The sequence below is a fragment of the Bombus fervidus genome, chromosome 11 (assembly GCF_041682495.2).
Source record: "Bombus fervidus isolate BK054 chromosome 11, iyBomFerv1, whole genome shotgun sequence".
In the NCBI taxonomy this organism is placed as follows: Eukaryota; Metazoa; Arthropoda; class Insecta; order Hymenoptera; family Apidae; genus Bombus; species Bombus fervidus.
In genome coordinates, this window is record NC_091527.1 from 10471144 (window position 1) to 10492159 (window position 21016).

Below are 21016 nucleotides of genomic sequence, written 5' to 3' on the forward strand. Positions count from 1 at the left end.
GAGTTACAAAATTAACGATCTAATATGAATTTTAAAGTGCCAATAAATTGCATGCTTGTTTGAAATGTTTCTAGATCAAAATCTAAAAGATCAATATATTCGAAACTATCGAAGAACTCGAAATATTATTTAAACGAAATTGAACATTTTATGGACGAAAATTGTTACCCGTTATCGGAGGATTTTAACGGCAAAATGTAATATTATCCCAGCTATAAAATACTCGTAGAACGTGCTTACAGATTAGAAAAAGTTTATGTCTCTAGCTCGAGAGTAGCGTTTCGCACGATCGAAAGTATCATTACGTTCGCAGACGTAAATAAATATATTTTAGAAAAGTATCCAGCGAGTTCTTTAAAATCGTTATGCAACTGATTTACATTCCGCAAAGTATTTGAATGCAAACATTCGCGATTCAAAGGATTCTCTCGATCTTCTAAGAATTTACATTGAACCGCTTTAAAAATAAGAAACTTCCAATTCGAAATGCGTTTGTTTTTCATATTCCCACTTTCCACCCACGGCGAGATTAGTCACATTTAAAATGTTAGTCATAACGTTTTCTAGAAAAAACCCACAAACCACGTTACGTCATAGCGAATTAAACTTTTCGTGTAATTCCGCTTACTCACGTTCGTGAAACGTTACGATCAGCCCCCAATTTCTACACCTGTCTCTCTCTTTCTCTCTCTGCAAAAAACTTGTCTACCACTTGAGTTTTCTGAAATTGAAAAATAGAAAAACATCCTGGCACGTAATCCTGTCTTTCTCGAAGAGTAAGTCTTATCGAGTATGCCTTCGATGTATAGTATGCTTAGATGCGTTCTTTCGAAAAAGGTTCAACGAAAAATATTCAATATATTCCTCCCTACCAACGTTCGTTTTAAAAAACCGAGATTAGGGTCATCGTGTATATGCGAATAGTTGAACTAATATTATTGTTCAAATTTTACAGCGAACGTGTCTCTAATTTATGACGAGTCTATAGAAATGACTGATACGAAAACGTGTGTGTTTCGTATCTTTTAATTATTTATTGTGTCTTTAACTATTTGTTTCTACTATAAAGTTTCTAGTGTAAACCTTGCTCGATCTCGTAACACAGCAAACAGAAAATAATATTTTCATAAAATGTACAACATACAACTTAACTCGTTTCTAAAAATTTGCGTTTCATATATTTCCCCATACTCATTCAGAAATGTAAGTTGAAATTCTTCATAAATCGTGGAAGAAACATCTCTGAAAATCACAAACTCTATCTACAAGTTTGTCGCATTCTCAAACACCATTAATAATTCCACGAAACCCACGCATCGTGACAAATCTAGCTATATCTACGCTACTTTATATCCCATTTTACTAGCAACAACACTATCAATCTCCCCTTTGAAAATCGTTCCAACATCTTGATTATTCCAGTCATTTTCCCTATACTGAAATGCTAGAGATTAGAGAGTCGCGCCAAGGTCGTGGCAATAAAATTCTATTAGATTTTCGGTAGGCCGCTGGCGAACGCTGATCGATGCACGCCGAATTCCTCGAGTCGCCAGTTATTTTTAGTCGAAGCAGCAAGCGTGGAAGGGGACCGTAAGTGTCGTAAACGTAAAAGACCGCGTGTCCCGGCTTCCAAACATGCACGCACGTTGCGTGGGCGCGCTCCGACTGCATGCATGCGTGCGTGCGTGCGTGCGTACGTGCTTACGTGCGTGCGTGCGTGCGTGCGTGCGTGCGTACGGTGAACGACCGGAGGGCAAGGACGCCACAAGGACACGCCCTTACACACGTCCGCGCGCTTCCACGCGCGCGCTCACGTGCACGTGCACGCGTGTCAACCCTTTTCCGCGCGACGACCGCCGTCGCTGCCGTTTCTTCTTCTTCCTTTTTATTCCTCCTTCTTGTTCTTCTTCTTTCTTTTTCTGCCGATGCTTCCTTCTACGTTCCTGTTACATCGCGATAAACTATGCACGCGTGGCTACTAGTTTTGTGGGCGCGTCGCTTCCGCCACCGGAAGGACTAACGTGCGACCGGCGAATCACCGGAAGCCGGAGCGTAATTAGTCCGAACCCGAGCGAAGAAGTCGGTTCGAAGGAGCTGTTTTTGCGCCTCTTCTATTCGATCGACGCTCTTCGTACGAGATACGATGAACCGTGTCCCTTTCATATGAATTTACACGGTAATTCCGCGGACGGAATGTCCGAAAAGGTTGTTCCGTTCCATAAATTTCGATTTCGAGAGAAGGCACGACGGAGGAGATTGAATTTTGATGAAACAGACAGTATCCAATATACTGATAAATCGTGGAAGTTTAGTTTTCTAAAATATCTACAAGTTATTTCTATTTACTGGTGTAAATGACGATGGTTGATAGGAATGGATATGTTCGGTAATACACCTCGGATCTAACATCATAAATAGTCGAGTGAATCTTCCAGTCTTTCTATTCTTCGATACATAATATCATGAATCTAATAATAACGTTGCAATCGATACGTAATCAATTTGTATTAAAATCGTTGGTATTATTTTCCAAACGAGCGATAGTTTTTTTTGTGGTGACGCAAGCGTTGCTTGGAAAAGCATACCGACGAGAATATTCCGGTGTTCGACTGTAAAGGGATAATATTACAGGAAAGACGCCGCTGACGCGTCCTCGGCATTCCAAGCGTCGTAAATCAACGACGAAACCGCGGATTATCCTGCAACGGCCTCGAGTTATACACTCGTTACATGCGCTCAACCCCTTCCCTTCCTCCCTTTCTCGCGCTGATTCCCTTAACGAGTTTTTGATTCAATGTGTATACATTATTGTAACACATTGCTCGCGTGCTGCTGGCAAACGACGTTGCTAATCGAAAGAGCGATCAGCTTCGAGAAAGGACTCTCTCGCAAGATACTCCGAGAGAGAAAAAGCTTACGGAAAGTTTGAAAAATTTCCCTGATTTCGTGAAAATTGTTTCGCACAGCGCGTTGATCGTTTATCTTTTATTCTCGATATATTTTAATTTTGCACGTTTGATGTTCGCTTAATGTTGTTTTCTTCTCATATATTCCGACGAAGAAACAAAACTGAAATGAAAATATCACGATGGCTGTTGTATATACCATGTCAATTATAAAAAAAATCTCAAATAATAAATTATTTGCCAATTTCTTTTACAATCATATTGCAAGTTACAATGTTCCTAATACCGAAACCTCCACAGAAATTATCACGTGTAGCTTTCGATTCCTTCGAAAGCAGATTAGATCTTGCTCAAAGAACCAAACGATCGGTCTTCAAACATAGTTCCGTTAATTAATATCGCGTCAAGCCGGTGGAAGTTGCAGAAAACTTTGTGATTTGATCGCAGACATTCTGGACAATTAGTCGGCGAAACGATCGGAACAGATCGCGTGAGGTTCTCGAAGGGATGGTGACGCCACGTTTAAAAAAAAGTCTGGCAAGCTCTTTCGCAATCGCTGATCTTATGTACGAAGTTGCAGGCTTTATTACGACTTCTTCGAAGGAATACGCAGAAAACGATACTTTCCCCCCTCCTTCGTCTTGTCCCTCTTGCCCCTCTCTACTCTCTATTCCTTCTTTTCCCTCTTCTTTGGCTCTCTTCCTTGCTTACACTGTCTGTATTCCCTCTTTTTATAATTTTTTGTTCTCTCTCACAGCCAGGCAGATCGCGTCTCGGTCGATGAACTTCCTGGAACGATCTTGCGATTGCCTCCCGATGTTTCCTTTTTTTTTTTCTTTCTTTTCACCTTTACGTTTCTTTCTCTCCTTTTCTTCTTGAATCCATGCAATGCTGGACATTCGAGTTGAGAGGCACCGGCGAAAAATTGTGCCTTCTGCGACACACGCTCGTGTACGAGTGTTTCACGCCACGAAAAACTCGCGAGCACCGCATACAGTGGCTCACGAAAATATTCGAACACTTGTAGGTATATTTCGCGAGTCTATCATATGCAATATACCGGAAAAAAATTCATAAAAGTTCATGTCATTAGCAGTGTAGCGAGATTGAACTATTACGATTGCATTGGTAAAGTTTGAAACAAAGAGAATGTATACAGAAATCACAAGATATTTAGTAGAAATTACGTATATTATATATCACTTACTAGACACATCACTTGCTAAACGTTTTAACTTCCAAAGTGTCATGACATTTCATCGACTAATTAATAGATTCTTGTGAATTTTTTCATCTGTAGATTTATGCAAATTACCTCAAACCAGTACCCATGCATTTGGAAAAAAAATTCCAAATTTACGCAAGCATACCGAATAAAGGGAAATATTTAAATGCGCAAAGATATATAAAATAAAGAATTTATAGAATTATTTGAAACGAATAATTTTCGTTCTTTATACTTTCAAATTATTACCTTCTGTGAGCACCGATCGCCTTAATGGCTAGTATTAATGTTAATCGAATACACGCTCGTGTTATGGACCGGTTGTCGAACATTACGTTGGGGCGGTCGATAATTGCCGATGATAAAGAGAATGCATCCGTACAAAGACGCTGGTCTGTTAAAAAAGATCTTTGACTCCGTTGAAATGTGAGAGCTGCCTATATTTGCACAATGCTCGCACCGATTAGCACATTTTTGAACAATCTGCACGAACGCACCAAATTCCAGACCAAAACGCACACGAGGCAACATTTTTCTCCGATGACTAATGCTTAAACTTTCAAATCGCGTCATTTTTGTGTCTGATAAAGGTCTAATAAAGCTGTCTTATCGCCACAGAACACGATTAAACGCACCATTCTTTCTCCTTACGCCTTCTGAATCGATCATTGCTGAGAGTAACAATAACGAAATTAATTACTGGGGGGAGAGAAAAAGCACCGAAAAGCACGTAGTAGGGGTAAAGACAATGAAAGCGAGCTCGGACGAGGTACAAAGCGATTCGCAGAATACGTACACGGTCAGGATCTGTTATCCCTGGAAGAAGGATAATGTAACGGTTGAAAGATCAAGCGACTAGGAACGAGCAGGAAAGAACGCCGAGAAAAGGGAACAATAAAATGGAATTTATCTTCCGAGAAGGAAGATCTCACTCTTCGTTCTTAGAACGGAACCTTATAAAACTATAGAGAGCAATAAAGAGGGAAGAAAGAGTACTTGAATAACCATAATGACATAAGAAATGAGAATAATTTACTACGACTAAAAGTAATTGCGAGTCTAAAAGAAAATATACACGTAGAAATCAGGGATCGGTGTTGGTCTCGAATATTGAGTGATACCGTAAACATATTAAGAAGAGCCTCCTAAACTGATCTAATCCTATTAGAAAGAATTGTCATTAGTCGTTAGAGACTATAGAATCATCAATAGATAATCTTACTACTTGTCGATAATATCACTACTAGTAGAATAAAATTAACAGGTAATCTCTGTTGGCATAAAATAAATAGGAAATCGTCGTTTTTACGTATCGTTGAAATAAGACGTTTATGATAATTAACTGTGGAAAATTAGTTTCTATCTAAGTTCATCGTAATGTGTTTAAGAAAGCAATGCCATTGATAGATGATATAGGAATCGACAGAATTTTATAAGAATTTTATTAATATTTTAATAAGGTTTCCATCATTTGCATCTTATTGAATTAAAAGGAAAAATACAGAATAAGAGGCAGTTTTGGTAGAAAAAGGAGGTCGAAAGGCGATTCACTCGTAAACGCTTGCACAGGCACAGGATTTTATTATTCCCTGCAAAGTCTTGTTTGGACATAACTTCGCTCGGTGACTTTATGGCACCTGTCAGAAGAGTTCGGCACTGTGCAAACCAGACAACAATAAGATACATTCCGATGCAAAGCAGCGGCGGTCTGGCTACTCGCCTGCTCACCAATGAACTGAACTTTTCCCTCTCCGCCTGTTTTGTTCCTTTCCTTCGTCACCGTCCTTCACCCTTTCTTGCTCGAATCCTTTACATGCATGATTTCATGCCGCTTTTTCTCCCGCCGCGGCGAGTAATAAAGAGAAAACATCCGCGTTCGTTTCTAGCTCAAGAAATATTATTCCTTTTCGTACAAAATTATTAATTACATTTTCTACTATTATATAAATACGATCCATTAATTTCTTAATGAGTATTTAAATTATCTCATGATAGTTATCATTATAGGTATATATTCAATATCTTTGTAAATTCTTCATATAGAATTTATCTTTGTAATAGGCATTTGACATTATGTAGAGTCGATAAGAGAATATTATATGTTTGGTGCAATTAAAATTTATGAATTAGTCATAATCCAAGAGATATGAAATTATCGATTCATCCTCTTTTCATCTATCCAATACCTGTTTAATCTTTCTCTCATTTACTATATGTTCTATATACGAGGACATAAATAATTATTGCAATTTAAGTAATATTTGTATATCGGATAATTACCTGCAGTAAATTACGCTATATACAGTACTTAATATTTTTATAAATATTCTCTTTATTAAGTGCAAGATTCTCACGCGTATTTCTCGTGCGTAGAGATATAAGAATCGTGTATATTAAAAATGCTTATGTCCGTAATATATTCCTCCATGTTTCGTGTCATTAACCGAAACAGAACGTAGTCCTAAAAAATATGCTGTGACATCACCGTTCAATTCGAATGTTGGTTTCAGTTTGCATTAAAAAAATTCTTACTCACCGGTTGCATCGAGCCATATAAAAGCCACCCTGCAGTTTACACCCGTTTTCCTGCGTTTAATCACTCTTTTACATGAGAAGCAACAGGTAGTGCCTTCGAAAGAAAGCGCAAAACGCATTCGAGCTCTCTCGCACAGAAATTTATCCTCTAACATTAATCTCACGCTCATCAAAGGTAAAATTCAAAATACAAGAGCGCAATAATAAAACGAACAGAAGAAATCTACAGTTTATATCAAAATAATAAACGAGGAACTTAGATGAATACAAGACACATAAAAAGATTGCCATCAATTTGTGATTAATGATCATTTTAATTGGAATTGGGCGATACATTTCAAAACAATCTATCAAAACGAAATTGAAAAGGAAGTATCGTATGATACTTATCGATAATCTATTTATAATCTAATAATCTAATTAACTATCTATCCATAGGATCAGAGGTAAAATGTTACGTAGGAAATGAATAAACATGTCTAGTCGTATTTCTATCTCAACAGGAGTCAACATTAGCGCATTCTACAACGATTAATATAAAATAAACTTCGCCGACTAAAAAATTCTCGACAATGCGAAAATGACATAGTTGCGCAAATGACAAAACTGATCATTTGGCAAGATCAATGAAAAATTCGATCGATCAACGGCATATCCTTTCCCTGTCCCCTCTCAACAGTGTAGTCGTTACGACAAACCTTTCCCATTACGAGGATCTCTCTATCGGACGCTCGCCACCGTTTCCCGTGCGATATTTACGATTTCCCCGCGAGGCTTCTCTGCCCTGGACCCGATGGTTGCGCACCGCTGTGCTGAAAAACCGACTAAAAAGCAGGCCACGACAAGACGGTAAAGAGAGGCGAAAAGAGAAGGCGAAGAAAAGGCAAACACACAGGGGCTAGAGAGACGTGGCGAGAAGGAAAGAGAGAGCGCGTGCAACCGACGGAAACAACGGTGCGTCCGCGCAGTCACGGGGGTGTGAGGTAGAAAAGAAGGGGGAACGAGGTGACAGGAGGAAGAGAGAAAGGTTTGGAAAAAGAGGGAGAAGAAAGAAGAACGTTGGAGGATCGACGAAGGTGGCGGAGTTGAGCGACGAAGCGAAGATAAAGAAAGGAGGAGAAAGAAGTAAAAGGAGACTCACGTTTGCAGTGGCCCTTATAGGCGACGGGAATGGCGCGACCTGCGCGGCAGGCGGCAAGTCGCAGGTGGCAGGCACTCTTGTAGGTGTTTCCGTCGGCCCCGCAAACGGGGCGTGCGGCGGCTCGCTGTTGCGGGGGCGGCTGGGGGCACCTGCGGGCGCACCTCACGCAGTGCGGGCTCAGGTTCTGGTCCAGCACGCAGCTCCGGCCTTGGCCGCACCGGACTCGTGCGCACGAACCTGCTCGACACTTTACACGTTATTACGCACAGTCGTAAACCGACCCCGTGATAGATGCGTCGCCTTCCCTGTTTGTTTTTCGCGCCGACCAGCGCGCACGCGCGAACTTCCCGCGGTTACCTAGTACGCGTGCGCGCACACGCGATTTCTGACCACCCCGGGTTATTTGGTTTTCTTTCGATTGCAGTTTTGCGAGTTGGAAGTTTAGGGGCTGATATAGGAGATAGTTGAAGATTGAATAGTTTTTTTACAATTTGGATAGCAACAGATGCGTTGTTAATCGAATTAATTGAAATGTTTGGGGTTAGTTGATTGGATTTAGCTTCGGAAAGTATGATGGAAGATGATGAAAATGATGTTGGTTGGTTGGAACGATTTTTACGATTCGGCGGTATGATTGAATTTGTTGATCTCGTATATGTAAGTTAATATACTTGTAAAAGTCAATTACCGAGGTGGTCAGGAATAATCTACTATATGTTTTTAATTATTTATGGTTATTAAGTTACGTTTGTAGAGTTGAAAAGTATGAACGAAGAAAATATGTTAGTTTCCCTAGTAACCGATTTTAGAGAAATGTTTTCAAGTAATCGAATAGCTTCGAGAATCCCAAATATTATATATAATTATTGAAACATGCTATAATATTTGAAATGAACGAATTAGCAATTTTCAAATGATATCAGCGAGCTATTTCATTTCATTTATGCATACATGTAATCTCCGAACCAAAAATAGATAGATTTCAAATCTTTATATTTAATTATTAGTTACAATTAAATTAAATTAAATTATATAGATCTACTCGATAGTTTCTTAAATTTTCACAGAATCTATCGTAAATGGTCTTTTCGGTGGCTATTCAATTACAAAGGGGTGGTGATAATGATTCCATCTCTTTCATACATACTCACTTTGGCAGTGGCCGTTATAGGCAACCGCTAGTTCGTGGCTTCCCTTCTTGCAAGCGCGTTTCTTCAGTCTGCACAAATTTTTGTAGCTCTTGCCGTCTGTCCCACAAACTGGACCTCCTCCTCTCGGTGCCTTGCACTCAGGACTGCACACGCACCTTGGTCTTCCTCTACGCACCACGCACTTCTTCCCTTCCTCGCACCTTACTTCCGTGCAGCTTTCTATTAAAAAGCATAGTTGATACGTTGGATTGGTGTTTTCATGAAACAGTATGCAGAATAAGCTCTTTAATTACCAATGAATCTGTACTAATTTATTTATAAAAATTATACGAAGATTTCTAAGGATAAATATTTATAACAAGTATCTAATTGTTAAAAAGTTATGTACACATCATATTTTTTGGAATGGAATCACGTCCTGATAAATAAATACGTACTATCATAACAAATTCTATGTAATAATAATCATAAAGCTTTAGATACTTTCTATTTGCAACTTTGATGAGAATTTTTCGCATTTTAGAAAATATGAGATAAAGTCGAAATAAAATATTCATTTACCTCTGCAAGGACGACACTGGACACCTCCTCCAAGTACCTTCCAGAAAAAGAGACTTCCACTATCGAGGTCTTCCTCGGAGTATGCGGTCGCTGCCGCTGCGTTCGACGCGCAACAATCTTCCTTCGTCACTCCTTGTGACAACAATTCCTTACAACGACCGTTACTGATGGAAGACCAGCATATGCCGCCTATAACATATCAAAGAGACAAGAATTATTGCTTGAATAATGAGACAAAGTCAACGAGATACTAATTATTGATGAATTACGAAGGGAAACATGAATCACGATGGTGCAATTTTAATGTTTAATACGCTATCGATCAGTCACGCATTGCTACAATTCTCTTTCTATACGATTCGTTATTTTAAAAATATAGACTGCAGATGTTTATGCAAATTCATATTTCTACGAGCACAATTAAAGAAATGCAACATAAATGGGAACTTGTTCCACCTACTAACCGTTATAACGAGTATTTCATTTTAGATATTTTACAGATTTTTACATATTACGTGCATCCTAAACATTTTCGCGATATAATCATGAAATTAATTACTCGACTAATTTTTTTGCAAATCTTCGTGAATTTATCTATCTATAATCTATATTATATCAAAGCGCTCCATTCCCTTCGATCACCAAGCGGTAGAAAAATAAAAAATCAACAAAAAATATCATCATCATCTTGCTTTTTCCATATGATCGTTAAACATAAGAATTCAAAAATCATACAATCCTTAAAAACATCAAATAATGTTCCGTAATCGACCAAACGCGCTAACAGTTACGCTTTCGAGATAAACGAAAGGAACAAAAATAACTCTGGCAGAATGCAACTGTAGGAATTCCAGACAAGGTATGACGAAACAACGAAGCTTCGAGAGTCTCGACGGGAATCGTCGACAGGATTTTTTTCCTGTTTCATGGCGCGCCTAATCACGGCCATAGCTATGCTGGGTGCGCAATGCGGGGCTCGCGAGTTTAGTCGGTTTCTTAATGAAAGACAGCCGGCTTGCGTTAGTATTCCCGGAACGTTGTATTAATGAGACGCGTTCGCGGGGAAAATTCCTTTGAGGAGTTTTAATTGACACCGTGTACGGCGGGCGCGACGCGCGACTTTAAAAAAGTGGAACAAGGCTCGGCGCGAAATCGACGGACATTCGTTAGAAAGCCCGACGAACGTGTCATAAAGTTGCGAAAGAAACACGTTGTCCGCAACAAGAGTACACGTACGAACGTGTACCACCGACAGCCAGCGGTGATATGAAGAATGAAGGAACAAGAACGATGAGTCGTTGATTTTCTGGGAAAAATGACGGGCAATATATTTTCCAGATGAACTGGGAAAGGTGACTGCAAGTCGTGGCGAATTAAATGTGGGACAAGAATGCGAATATAAATAGGTGCGATTGGAAATTACGTAGCGGTGTAGGGAACGTGCAGATGTGTAATGTAACTTGTAAAGAATTATAGTATGCGCTAGAAAGTTTGGTCTCATTTTTCATACGTAAAGTTTACAAAGGGAAAGAAAAGACAAAATAACGAAGGCCGATATCTTTTGTCATTAACGACTTGTCAATTTTTTATACTCATTTATTTATCTAAGTAAACATTTGCACAGGTTTCTACATTGTTTATGCTGTGTTAATTTGATTATTATATATAGACTTGCTTCATCGTTATATTGCAGTTAGATAGTGTGAAGAAAGAATTGATCGAAGTGATAGTTTAGTATAGCACAGTAATAGTATATATAAATATTTAGGAAGTATTTTTACTCTCATTGGAGATTACTTTAATAAACTCTAAGGATCATGGTATTTCATCTCTTGATCAGGTAATTCACTCTTTATAATATCAAAGTTAACGTATTAAATTAAGATTAAACATGAGAATAAAGATATCGCAATAATAATGTAAAACAATAACTGCACTCTAGTCTTTTTGTTGCAAAAGTTCAAACATTCATTCGTACTTTTTTCATTAAGAAGATTCAGGTTTCCTTAACAAAAAAGCTATACCAAGCTTTTCAGCGGTGGTGTTTATAAAATCTTAATAGCACACATAATAGGTATATTACTTTTTGTTAAAGATTATTAAATTCTTAGTGGAAAATAACTGTTTTATTTGTTATTTGTAATAGGTACAAGATAGATTACCTAAACTGTGAGAAACATTTGTCGTAAATATTCATTCAATAAATGAATATTTATTGGGTAAATGAATATTTATAAAGTTTTTATGACTCGCATAGTTTTGCATTTCAAATCTTAATTAAACTGTTGATAAGATGTATCTAGATCGTACATTTAATCGTTTCTTTCTTTCTGTTATAAGCTGCTAATTATTATAATATCGTTTTATACAGATGATTAAATTCATCTAATAATATTTAAAAAAGTACAGTAAGCTTATGGATAATACAAGTTCTGTGAAAAATCACCAATTTAGTCATTTTAAACATTCTAATAGCTCTAGTGTTTAAAAAATTATTAAAATATCATTGACGTGGTAGACAGACAAACTGCAGTCTGTAGTCGCAGGTCCTGAGAAGCGGGAAAGTTAAGTATTTTTCTACACTACGAACTCATAAAGGAAACGTCCAGCGTGAACTCCGTATGCAAGTACTTTAGCTTGTATGATCAGCACACACGAGACTCGTCCAATTCCTGGCTACAAGTTAGGAATAGTCGACATTGTTTACCGAACTCTCCATCGACTTAGGGTAAAATTCCTCGAAGACGAAGAGTTAGCGGCTATGCTAACGTCTGTGCCACAATGAACCTCCCAACCCAACGTACTAATTACTTCCACTTTCGATTGTGTGTATTTAAATAGTCCTCGCATGCGTTGCATTCAAAGCACACCTCGACGGCTTTTCCGTTTTCTTGCTCTTAAAAAGTGTTATCAATGGATATTTCAAGCGCATACATTGGAGACACGATGAAATTGCGTACAAGAGCAATTAAACGACGAAATAATTAATTTTTATCGAATTTCTTTATAATATCGATCGAGATAATTTTTAGAAGATAAATTCGAATATGAAAACTTGAATTTTAGAAAAAAAGTACGGAAATTGTAATTTTGTAGGGTACGTTATACTCTATAATTTTAACAAATGCTATTCTCACAATTTTCTTACATAATAGTATTTCTCGAAAGGAACAAGTATAGTTCCTTGTATACTTCAGACAACCGTTACCTTACCCTCCCATAAACTTAAATTACCAAATTAACATGTATTGTGAGGCACGATCCAGAGATACGTAATCCGGTACAATTGTGACGTACGATTAAAATTTGCATACCGAAGCGATCACTGGAAAGAATATGATTGCATCGTGAGACTTACGTATTCAAGGAATATATCGATTACCCTAACTTTGTACCCTTCGCCGTTAACCATTCAGCTCGTCGAAGTCGTAAGGAAACATAACAACAGAATACGAAATGAATCATGCTAATAAAGGATGCTTTAACAGATATAAAGTATGCACGGCTGGTGGAATCACAATTGTGTTTTAAGCAGTGCACGGTTGTGGATCAACAGATCGGTAATGGGATCTGTTCTGCTCTCTTTGGTCGCGTTTTCTTTGACTGGAGTTAAACAGCAACTCAGACGTCGGTAACAAAGGCGTGTGTTTAAAATGCGTTTATAAAGCGATTATGGTCGTAAGAGGTTGTAACAATAAACGTCATTGAACAGTTATAAACGGGACGTCCAAGTGGATTAGTTAATAACGTCAGTTACGATCGCGGGTAAATGTTAAATAAAATAATTTGAAACTGATTCATCGTTGCGATAAATGCGCCACCGATTCGAGATAAATACACGTCGACTTCATCGCGAATAAAAGATTCGTAAACGTTTTACATTTTCATTCGAAGATGATGTTCCACAATGATAGTGAAGCAATGCAAAAGACATCTTATTTCAACTTGCAATTTATGCATGTCCGTTCATTACGCATGTATATACGCAGTTTGATATTTATTAGCTGCAATCAGGTTTTGTTGCGATGCACAGTAGCGCCTGATTGCGTACGCCAACATTTTCTTTCATCGCTATGGAAAGAAAATATTGTCGACGCAGAACCTGTGCGTTTGAAATTAAAATTTTTAATCTTTTGCTCGATGTACGTACAGTTGCTCGCGAATGTATTCGATCGTTCGTAGGCTCTTTATGAATACGCTATAACGTGTATTATACGAAATATTTTGAAATAGATGACTATCGTAATCATATCGGTGACGTAATATAATACGCTGATAAAAGATTTCTAAAAGTATTCGAGCACTTTGGTGAGCTACTGTGCCTAAAAAAATTCTACACGATCCTTAAAACTTCATCGTGAACCGATTGACACTGCCTGCATCGCGGAAGCAAAATTAAAAAATACAACATTCGACACGCACGTGACGTTCCGCTGGCCAAAAGCCGCAAAGAGGCGGCGAAAGGGGTGGAGAAAGAGAGAGCTCGCACACGGCGTGGTTTTGCGTGGCGGCATAAAAAGGCTGAGATACACCACGGGAACCAGAACCGAGACGTCGCTCAGAGACAATGGAACTCCTCGGGCACCAATTAATCACCGCACGATAATGCAATTGGAAACAGCCGGTTCCCCGTCTTTTCGCAAGCTTGGCCAGCGTCTGGCAACGAATTGCTCTGACTACTCCCGTATCTTTTTGTCCCGAATCCTCGGATCCTTCGCCTTTTCTCCTTTCATCGTTGCTTCATTTTTCTACTTTCCCCGTTCTGTCTTTGTACTACTTTCATTCTGACTCGATAGAAATATAGCATGGATCGTAATTTATGGTACGACTGGAACGACAGGGATTCCATGATTCAACATCAGACGAGAATCAAGAATAACAAGATTGTGTCGAAAATTTCATTTACGAAGAAAATTATTTCAACCAAGAAGAACATACATCTATTTGTAAAAATCACTTCTTATTTACCAATTTAATACAAAAGATCTCCTGTAATCAAATGCACGCATATCCTATCAATCTTCAAACGCATTTTTCTCGAAAATGAAGCTCTCGATTTAATTTTGTTATCCTTGACTTTTATCTTGTTTCAACTCGTAGAATCTTCATCGCTACGCTTGTACCTCGGTTAACGGGGACACACTGCAGATTTGTTTCTCGATTCTATCCTAGCACAGACTGCTCGTCGATTATTTCTTTCGAAAGGGACGAAAAAACGGAGCGACTGCAATGGACGACGACTAAGCGAAGTTTATTCGGTTTTTGGTAGAGTCAATTGTTCGCGATCGTTTGCCACATGTCAGACGCCCTTCTCGCCCTGATCGCTCGTCCTTCGGGTTAACCGCGTGGAAAGGACGTTGCTCCTCTCGTCGACGAAGACAAGTCGCACAACGAGATCGATTCTTGCGTCCGCCGAAAGGAACTTCCGTTAATCCGCGGTTAGGATAAATCGTACGCGCGCCTCGGAATTCGGAACAGTCGATACTCGCGAGTTTTCGTTATTGTTAACGTTTTTAAAACGACATAAACGAGAATGCGTCCACGAGCGATGTTTTCTAACAGTTACATCAGTAGATTGCAAATGTTTATGCAAATTCTTATTTTTACAAGCATATTTTAGGGAATGGAACGCATTAGGAGTAGAAATTAATTCAGTCGTTTATGGATAAACTTACCATTTACTATCAATTTTGCTTTTGAATTATTTATTTATTATCTATTGGAAATTAGTCCTAGTAGAATCAAATGATAGGAAATCGCATCTCGCATCATTTGAGATTATACAACGAGTTTCAATTAATTCACTCTTTAAATACAAAATTATCGTACAAGGATTACTTTACTTAGTATGTAAGAAGATGCATTCTACGCACGACTCTGTGCATGTGCACAGAATGCATCTTCGTACATTTAAATTTCTCACAAATGTATAAAGATTTGCAATCTAATCATTAGCAGATTTCTGACGTAAATCAATTCTTGTGACATTAATTGTTTCTCCATTACTATAGTCAACATAAAACACACTGGCATTCGTAGCAGAAAGTTTTTCCATTATAACGCGATACCACTGATCATCAGCAGTAAATTTAGCAACCGCTTATTCATTTCTAGTAGACGTATAAGCACCCGGAACTATAGGATTAGATGCTACTTCGATGCAATTGCAGAAGAATATTTTCCAACATTTTACGCTGATCAACCCGTTCCATAAACTGTCTTCGTAATTTTACAAAGTACTGCTTAACAAAAGCTTGGTCCTTCCTGCTATTTCTTCGATCATTTGTTAATTTATCTTTATCGTCACCTGTTGAGATATAGATAATTTGGTAGACTTGTTAGGGTAATTAAGAAATTTCAAACAATTTTTGAGGGATAAGTTCTAAAATTCTATTTGAATTCCTATTGTAATAAGAAATTTGGAAATGTTATAGAATTCCTTGATGACTTTTCGATTATCGGAATTTCGAGTATTGTGTTGATTGAGCAATTGGAGTATGATTTCCTCTTTTAAAAAATTTGCTAAAATTTGTCCAAAATTTGTAACGAATATTTGAAACTGAAATACCAGTGTTGTCGGAGCAAATTTAATTAATTTGCCACTTAAATAGAGAAGAGACACGATAACAATGACGGCATTGTGAAAGTTCGTAAGTTGCGCACATGAAATGTCACACTATTCGTTGCATAGTCACCATAGTGCAACCTGCATTGCTCGTAAAGTACCTAAACAACACGGTGACTCAAGTGATTTGATATTAAGTTTTCTGGCGGGCGACTTTCGCTTATACCTTTTTTATCGCACCGCGAAATTCGAGATTCTTGAGCCTTAAACCACGTATTGGAGTTAAATTACGATGTTTAATTGTATGAAACTACAGAGTGTATTAAATTCTGTCCACTCTCCACATGTCTTCTTTCATTTCATTTCAACGCTTAAACTTACGAAGAAAATCATCAACGTTCGAACAATAAATGCATAAAAAACATGGATGGCAGAACGATTATTAATATTAATATAATTTACATTACAAGAAATAAATATATTCTTTCGCTGGTGCGTTTAAATTTCAATAGATCTTTTTTTGCCAAATTTGATTTCACATAATCGAAAAATTCGTTTCAATAAAAGAATCATAAATCATAAAAGAAAATTACATTTAGCACAGCATCGCGAATTCAACGTAAAAATAGAATGTACGTCTCGGTAATCTTATTCATCGTTTGCATAATTTCTTTTTTTACTTAATCCAAAACATTGAAAGATATACTTGAAAATAGCTGTGTAATATACTGCATAAATATTGCACCGGTAGTCATTTCTCGATTTATTACACATAAAATAAGTTCATTCAAAGTCAAAAATACGTTGCCGAGTTAAACACGCATGTTTTCCAAACACAGATGAACATTTTTTTTTTTTTTTTCTACAATTTGCAAGAAAGAAAAGTAAAGACTAATACTGTGTGACTAAATCTCGTGAACCGTAGCAAGAATGAGCTGATAGAAGCATGACGCCCTGTTGCTAGCTAAAATAGCTGCAGAACCTTTCGAACCCAGCACAGTTTTCGTTCGAATGGTTCGTGTTACGCCTGGGAATAAAAATAGTTTTATAATCAAGCGTACAACGAATAGTTGTGTCCTCAAAATTATTAAGAAAAATGTTGAAGTTTAGTCTAGCAAAGAATATTCACGCGGACCTTATCGAAAATAGAAATTTCACGCCAACTTGACAAGTTAGATAATAACATCAAACGGAAAATAATTAATTGAACTTCGAGCAGTATATATCCTGCTTTATGGAAATATTGTAATCGTGATATCAGAAAATAATTGTTTTCCAAAATAAGATATATACTTCTGTATACTGAATTCCCGGAAATTGCAAAAATTAAGCATTTCAAGTACTTAAATTTCTCAAGGATTACTTCACTTTTATATAAAAGAAAAAGAAATGTTTTCCAAGGTAATCTTTAAATACAATATTTACTTCTAAATATAAAAATTTATTTTTATGTAAAGCGTCATTAAAAATTGCAATAATTAGGTAGCAAATTGCTGTATTTTCCAAACATTCTTCTATTTTTTTTACTCTTTTTTTCACCACCGAGGAAACAGAGAAAAATTAAAAGGGAAAAAGGGAAGCTGCACACAGCCCTATGACGATCAAAAAATTAATTAGAAACGAGCGGGTCACCGGTTGAGGGATTGAGATCAAAGGCCAAGCGGTCTGAGAAGATTCTCAGACGAGACCCACCCCCGTCCGTGGGCTCGCCTTTTGCCACTGACCTCCCTTAACGCCGCGCGAAATGCCTTCTTTCACACAGACGAAAATCAAGCAGCGCCTATTTTTATTTCGGTCAAAGAACGACCGAGATGCCTTTGCTCGATCCACACGGCCTTCATCGGAACACACTGCTTCTCGATTCTGTCTTCTTTTTCTTTTCTTTCTCTTACCTTTCTTTTCTCTTGCCGTCTCTCTTTCTCGAGAGAGAGATTTTTATCACGAGACTCGAAGCACGCTGTGAAATCATTCCGACGTTAAGAATACGCGATAAAATAACGTGGAATAATAAAATGATAATAAAGATGGTTATGGAAGATAAGCGTGGAAACGTACGAGTATCGTAGCATTTAATTTTAGTTGCTCAGCTTCACAGTGCATAGATTTCTACGCAAACGAACAGGGGAGCATCGTATTTAACATTTTAATTATTTAGAGTCCCACTAGGAAGTTAAATAATCTTTTAATTTGTATTAATAGCTAAGCTCTGGGATTCCGTTTCTCTTTGTCTCGGTAATATCTACATGAATTAAGATACCGGTACATCGATGTTTATGTTCTGTGAAATTTTAATATTTTTGTTAAACAACCAAGAAATAAAGGTTTGATAAATTCTATAAGAATTATAGGGATATTAAAGTAAAAATAATAATTCGAGTAATTATTTATATCTGTATGCATGGAGATGATTAATGAAAAATGTGACGTTTGCGTGATATATGAAAAAAAAAAAAGATTCAGTGATCGCGTTTGTGGTTACCGCAAATCGATGTTGTATCACAATATCATAGCATACTATTTTTCGCGACAGAAATTACTGGCGATGGTTCTTATTACCTGGTGAACTTTATTACTCACGTATACCTGACTTACATAATATTCGATACGATCATGACCACACGAACCACATATTCCTGATCTATCGACTAATGCCCATGCTAACGGCTTTAATACGTATAGTAGTGTTGGAAAACATTTGCTATCTTCGTGTACTGTATTGTAAACGGCAACCAAATTTTTAACAACCCTCGCCAAGGCACTTTTCCAAGATCATAAAAATTTTGTCAAAAATTTCGATCCAAAAAAGATAAGGATTCGTCTAAATTTTATATACTTTTGTTTAAATTTATCGTCAATATCTTAAATCAACGATGCTTTAACTTGGAAAATAAACGACGTTCCTTTTTAGAGAAATTATTTACAAATTATAACTTCATTAATCACAGTTTAAAAATTGCTCTAATAATTAAATCTACTTCAGAATAAAAAAACAAAAATCTAAGGAGCTTCCACTACCTATATCGATTCCTACACAAGCTAATAATTCATTATTAGAACGGTTGAACGTTAAAGCTATCTCAATCCTTCTAAATCATCATTCATTGCAGTATCTACCATCGCCATCTCCTTTCGGATCTACTAGCGCCAATATTTCATTGCCTGCTCGTGTATACTTTCTACAGAGAGACGGTAGAATAGATCCCCCTTAATCCCCTCCCTAACTAAAAATCAATTTCCATCTCAAAACTAAAATTGAATTCGAAATCAGTCATGAAATTAATCCTTCTTAACCCTTCTCGATCCTACCCTGCAAAATTTAAAATCAATTTTTCAAACAATTTTTCTATTAATACATTAACTCCCATTCACCCCGTTGCTACGCTCCTTCCATCGAGTTGCATTTGTTTAAAATTAAAAAGTATCTCAATTTGGACAAGACGTGAAACAATTACTATTCTAATTTCATAGGAAAAATCTTCGTAAGACATTACGTATCTTTTCTATTTGCTAAAATGAACACAAGCCTGAAATATAAAAGTTTAAAGCTCCAAGCGGTCGAACTATTCCTAATCCGCTCGCCTACGATCCCAAAAAGCTCGCTTACTCTTACGCGAAACGGAAATTACCTGCCGAGCAAGTAATATCGAAACGCGCAAACAAGAAACACCCTGGTTCGTCTGAGAATAGCTTCGATAGCTTGTGTGTGTGTGTGTGTTGCGACCCGGTTCCGCGACAAAAGTGCCGCGAAGCTATTATAATTAGTAATCCTTTGGGGCCGTCAGACATCACGGATTACGATCCGCCGATGGCGGAACCGCCTGCTTGTTACGGAGCGAAAAGGAAAGTCTGGGCGAACTGAGAGCATTAATTCTCTGCAACCGCCGCGGCGCGGCGGTGTCTAGACCGCGCGACACAGCCACTGTTTGGCCCAGTTACGCCCTTCTTCTTCCTCCCTGGCCTTTCTCTCTCCCTGTTTCTCTCCGCTGGTCTACCTTCCCCTCTGGTTGATTTCCCCGCGTTGAGTCGTCGTCGTCGTCGTCGTCGTCCTTCCCTTCGCGTAATGCACACTACGTCGCTTTGCCATTCCCTCCGTTTGGTGGCTCGCTCGCTCGTTCGCCCCCCACCTCCCTCTCGCAGTTCGCTGAGAGCCACCAAGCGCACCGTAACCCGTAACGCGCACACCGGTGTGTGCTTCGCCTCCGGTTCTACAGTTCGTTATTTGCGAGCTTGGCCCAGATGAACGGAACTTCGAGCCAAGTCTTCTCACTCTCGAGTCCTTCCGCTTCTCTCTACCGCTTACGTCACCGACCCGACAACTCAGCCGCCACATACACTCGGATCTAACCGAGAATCGACTTTGGCACCTCGCAGAACATTATTCGTAGCAATCCGTCAGCGTCGCGTCGCGTCGCGCTGTGACTCGCGTTTGCCGGGTCAACGCTGACTTTGAGACACCTTTCGCCACGAGATTCGTCGAATGCCACCGTTCTTTTGCCCGTCGCGCACTGAAACTGCGAGTGGCTTTGATGCAGCCTCGCGAGGAGGAGACACACCCCCGCGGGCGTAGGATTTTTTCACGCCGTTCGGGCAACCGTGTACCCCAGACGCTATCCGCGATTGTCTCTTACGTCGTTCCTATTTTCCTCGTCGCGTTTTCCTTTCGACGAAACGTTTTGGTCTTGCGGTATTTCTAACGGGATTTTATAATTTAAAACGAAACTGGGCAAATGGAACAATTTCTTTCTTCATAATCATCGCTTATATTTGAATTTGAAGCATATTGTTCCTTATGACGAGGACTGTAGTAGAAGGAAAAGATAAGTCGCATTTTCTATTGGTTATAGAGGAACAGCTTGAAAATTTGGTATTTTCTCAAGCGATCTCATTTTTGCGAAATATTTGAGAACTATCGCAAAGTGAGAAAAGTGATAT

The 21016-nt window shown here is 38.3% G+C and overlaps 1 protein-coding gene across 1 annotated transcript in view; it reads right to left on the reverse strand.

Moving 5' to 3' along the window:
- Nucleotides 1–21016, reverse strand: part of LOC139992056 (follistatin-A-like) — a 59946-nt gene that overhangs the window by 19141 nt on the left and 19789 nt on the right. Inside the window, exons 2-4 of the mRNA XM_072012575.1 lie at nt 9520–9708; nt 8959–9177; nt 7808–8044 (exon numbers count right to left, since the gene is read on the reverse strand). Of these exons, the coding sequence (XP_071868676.1) occupies nt 7808–8044; nt 8959–9177; nt 9520–9708 (645 nt within the window). The remainder of the gene's footprint in view (nt 1–7807; nt 8045–8958; nt 9178–9519; nt 9709–21016) is intronic.